Here is a 5,000-nt window from a genome sequence, read left to right as displayed (position 1 = left end):
TGGTCCTCCTTAGCGGCATGGGCCTGGCCCTAATTGTAGCCATTGGAGAATTCGCTCTTGAGTGCTGGGACATCTCGAAGGAAGATGAGGTCAAGCTTTTTCTCGTTTTAGTTTACTCTCTTTCCATTTTTCGCTTATAGGGAAATGGGTATCACCCTCGGGTCAGTCTTTTCTTTTTCGTTTGATTAAAAAATATGTTTTTCATCTGGCAATGAGCTTTTTATTTGTTAGGAAATAAATTCTATGTCGTTTCTTAAATTCTATTTCTTTAAATTTCATATTTATAAAGTTCTTCAATTTTATCTTGCAACGAGGAAAGTCTCTTTCCCAATGTCAAATGCATTTAAAAATGAACGATTTTAATGTCATTAATATTAGTTTAAATTATAAGAATGAATATCCTCCTCCTAACCATTTTTTTACCGGCGCTTGAATTAATTATTTTTTATCACTAAGGTAAATTTCTTTACCTTCTCGTTTGAAGACACCAATCTAGAATTCCCTTCATATTCTCAAAATTTCAAAACTTTATCATTTAAATAACTTTGATCTTCCTACCGAAGCCCACTGAAATGATAAATCCTTATATTCAGAACATATTATGTTGGTAGGTGGTTCAGATTAAACCCGCTTAATGCGACCAAGCATCCTTGCATAAGGCCTGGTATTGACCTTGGAACTCTGTTCTGCCAAACCAGACATCGTGTGTTTGTGTAAAAATAATCAGCTATGAGTGCTTCGTATGATAAATTTACTGAGATCGCATAGCTAGATTTTGATAATATCAGTTTTAACTGAAAAGTCAAAGGAATTATTATTAAAAAACAGTAAAACTACAAAATTTTGTATATATATATCCTAACTTCGACGGACTTATTTTCGCCAATTCTGTTGAAGAACATTTACAATAAACCTAAATTCTTTAAATGTTTACACCTGATATTAAATTTATTTTCTTTTAGAAATCTTCTATCTATTCCATTTATCTTTAATTGCTAAATTCATAATGAATAACCTTTTCCACTTCCCCCTATCTATAGGTGCCCCTAGCAGCGGTCCTCAGCAAAGAGCTCAAATTTGTCTTCAAATGCAAAGGATCGTCGAAACCCGTCAGGAAGAAGGATTCGGATATCGACACCGGCGACAACAACCTTTACAGCACCGACACTTACAGCTACGCAGTCAAGAACCCGCTCACATGATTGCCAGACGTGACGTCACGCTCTGACGTCACGGCTGATACCGCTCCATACCCGAGGATTCCCCCGAGCTACGTACCGACGCCGCCGTCTCCCGTAGCCAGCGTCAACGCTGTTGATTTTCATCCGAATGCATCGTCGTCGTGCGTGCCAACTGTGCCCCACGGCCCCGTGCCCTCGTCTTCGTATTGTACCCATAGCTGCGAGTCGAACTCGCCTGCGCCCTCCGGGTATCAGAGCGAAGATGGGTTCGAAATAAGTAGCATACGACAGAGGAAGAATTGAAAAAGTCGTCCCAGAGTGAGGCCGGGGAATTGTCTTCATATGTGATTTCCTACAGTTTTAATTACTTGTGAAAATCTATTGAGACGTTTTATGAGGACGTTCTAGTTTGTTGAAACCAAATTAGATATATTTCAAGAGTTTCTGCATCTTATAATGTAATCATATACGTCCTAAACAGTATGTCAGGCACAATGCAGCAATTTTCCTTTTTTTCGAAAAAAAAAAACTAGAAAAGAAGAGATTTTGTCCATATTTTCATATACTTTCTAAATAGTATAGCAGGCACAATGCAGCAATTTTATTTAAAAAAAAAAAATAACTAGAAAAGAAGACTTTATATCAAGGAGATTGACAGTTTAAGCATCTTGAAGAAAATCATATGCATAAAAATATTTTTTTTTTCATATATATATATTTTCAAGAAAAAGGATTTCCTAAGAAATTTCCCCGTGTAACACGATTTTCTGCTTTTTATGTTAAATAATGAAAAAAAACGAAACTAGTTAGTGCTAAACCAGAGGCTTTTTCTAACCGACCCTCTCTGCTTGACGACGTATGAATACGTAATCACATATAAGACTAAATAAAGCTTATACCTTTCTATGAAAGAAATTTACGTATATTTTGATATATCAAAATGGATGTATGGGAAGTATAAACTAGACATGGTGACAGTATACCTAGAGACTACCCTATAGTGGAGAAAAAATACAGTATTCTTCTCATGATTTAATGTAAACTTTTATTTAAAGATTAAAATAAATATATCTATTATTTTTTCCAAATATCTTTAATCACTGTTTTGACGTGTCTTTTGAATGTTTTAAAGGCCGCTCATGAATGGCAGAAGCAAGGGATAGTGACAATGCCCTAGCTAGCAAGACAATGCCCTAGACAATGACCCAATTACCCAAGGTCCCTCTCCACCCAAACTAGGATCAGGGAAGGCCAGAGAATGGCTGCTGATGACTCCGCATGTAGACCTATAGGCTCCCCCAAACCCCGACACCCTTAGCTCACAAGGATGGTTAGACTGCAGGCACTACAAGAAACTATCAAGCTTGAGCGGGACTCGAACCCCAGTCCGTCGATCGTCAGGCAGGAACGTTTTCAGTAGACCATCACAAGCCATATTCAAATCATTCTATATGCGATTGTTTAATTTGTCTGTTCTTTCATTATGTATTTTTGTAGCAAACTGAAAGCCAGGGCAAGTCTCTAACGAACCAAAGAATACCATGTAATATATATCGCTTTATTGTATATAAGAAGTCTCAGTGTTATAAATATACTTAAACGGAAAAAAATAAACGATGATAAAAGACACCTTACAGAATAAGTAGCGATATACTTTTGTATCAAAGTTCTGCTAAGTGGAAGTTATACATTTAAGTGTGTATGTGCGTGTGTGTGTATGTGTGTATGTATTTAGAGATAGCATTTCCTGTGTAGAAATCATGTATAGTTTTACTTATTGATTTTCTTTCCTCATTTCTTTCAAACGAGAGGAGGGATTTGTATTTCATAGAAAACGGAATACGATATATAAAATTAGGAAATTCTGACAGAATATGTTTGTTTCTAATTAATGGACATAAATAGGTAATTAAAAAAAAAATGTACTATTACATTGAATGGGAAATGTTGAGGAATGCTTTAAAACCCTTTATCCTTTGTGAAGATGGATTACAAAGTTTCTCATGCATAGCTGCATTATCAATAATCATTATAATAGTAGAAGAAAATAATGACGCAATTATACAAATTATGACAAGGAGAAAATAGCCCTATATATATATATATATATATATATATATATATATATATATATATATATATATATATATATATATATAATTATAATAGCAGAGACGAAAATAATGATGCAATTATACAAATTATGACAATGAATAAGAAAATAGCAACAACAACAAAAACAATTATAGCATTTGATAATAATAATAATAATAATAATAATAATAATAATAATAATAATAATGGGCATGACATGTAAACAAGATGAAGTATTGCTATTTTACCAGTAATCTATTTGGATATCATAAATATAAACTCTTTTCTTACCAGATGTTTATGTAATCTTTGTTAAAACTTTCTATGTACGTAAATTTTATGAATAAAGATACATGACACAGAGAATTTTCTTAAGCTTCCTCACACGTCACTTATTGTTATTTATCTTTTCATAATGGTGTTGATTGGTAAACAAATAAAATTTGGGTAGAATTAGAAGAATTGTGTGCGTTTGCTAGTGAACACCTTCCTGGTCACAATTTTAATAGCGGAATAATTAAACTTGCAGAGATTAACTGTTGTGTAAAATTCTGGAAATGATTAAATTTTGAAAGGTCAATGCCAAAGGTCAAGGTCACGAACGAGCAAAACGTCCATATCACGTAATCAGCCAAAAGTTTGGACATCGTTTTCACAGACTTCAAACTTGGTTTATATCCGAGTGTATGAAAGTCGACGCCAATTAATACATGTTAAGGTCAAAGGGCAAGGTGGAGCAAAAGGTCGAGAATTAAGCTACCGCAGCAGAGGTCAGCGCTCAACTAAGTGCTCCCCTGGTTTAATTTTCTTTTGGGTCTTGTAGTTTCACAAGGAAATATCATATTGCAGAGGAAGTCAAAAAGGGTTTTGTTTGTGTAATCGTTTATAAAGAAATTGTAGAAAGGCAGATTGAGGTGGTATGGACATCTACTGAGGAGGGAGTTCAAGATAAAAGAAGAAGGGGAAGACAAAGAAGGAGATAGACTGACTTCGTAGAGAGGACTTGAGAGAGAAGGGAATTAATGAAGACTAGGAGCAAGATAGAAATAGATAGAAAAAGGAATACCAAGGAGATAGAAATGGAGGGACTGTGTATGGGAGGACTTGAGGGAGGAGGGATTTGATGAAGCAGAGGTGCAGGATAGAAATAGATGGAAAAGGCTCATTCGAAACGGCAACCCCATATAAAAGAAGAAGAAGAAGAGTTTTTAAAAGAACATTACAAAAAGGATATTCCCTTTGTCAGAAATGATGTAAGGAGAAAATTTAGCACTTAAACGCCTCTAGTCATGTTTTAATATTAGTACACATATAAATAAAAATTAAAAGTATCCAACTAAACATAAGTGAGATTTCACGCATAAACTAGCTATTTGTATAACACTGCTTCAACTACTAGACAAAAAAAAAAAAAAAAAAAAAAAAAAAAAAAAAAAAAAAAAAAAAAAAAAAAAAAAGCGCATTTGCTCTGACGATTAACAAACCATTCTTAGTTCATTTGGCTGCATCATTACTGCGCAAGAAAATTAAAATTTTCATCAGTTCAGGCAAGAAACAAAGAAACCCAAAAGCAAAGAAAAGCAAATATTCACCGAAGGATTTACATTTTTTAAGAAAACAACTCTCAAGGGAATTGGCATGCGAGTCTAACTAGGACCCATGAATGTATACGAGTGAATTTTGGAGTTCCCGGGTTCTGGTGTTATTCCCAGTATCGGTTCGCGT

The 5,000-nt window shown here is 34.4% G+C and overlaps 1 protein-coding gene across 5 annotated transcripts in view; it reads left to right on the top strand.

Annotated features, from left to right (window-relative positions):
* LOC137649638 (glutamate receptor ionotropic, kainate 2-like) overlaps positions 1 to 1,700 on the top strand; it is a 256,943-nt gene extending 255,243 nt beyond the window's left edge. For all 5 annotated transcript variants that reach the window (XM_068382615.1, XM_068382613.1, XM_068382614.1 and 2 more), the window contains 2 exons: positions 1 to 89; positions 1,041 to 1,700. The exon at positions 1 to 89 is cut by the window's left edge and continues 64 nt beyond it. In XM_068382615.1, the coding sequence (XP_068238716.1) occupies positions 1 to 89; positions 1,041 to 1,202 (251 nt within the window). In that variant the 3' untranslated portion in view covers positions 1,203 to 1,700. The remainder of the gene's footprint in view (positions 90 to 1,040) is intronic.
* The last annotated feature ends 3,300 nt before the right edge of the window (positions 1,701 to 5,000 follow it).

This window comes from Palaemon carinicauda, chromosome 11 (genome assembly GCF_036898095.1).
Source record: "Palaemon carinicauda isolate YSFRI2023 chromosome 11, ASM3689809v2, whole genome shotgun sequence".
NCBI lineage: Eukaryota > Metazoa > Arthropoda > Malacostraca > Decapoda > Palaemonidae > Palaemon > Palaemon carinicauda.
This window is presented reverse-complemented; position numbering and strand designations above follow the sequence as displayed.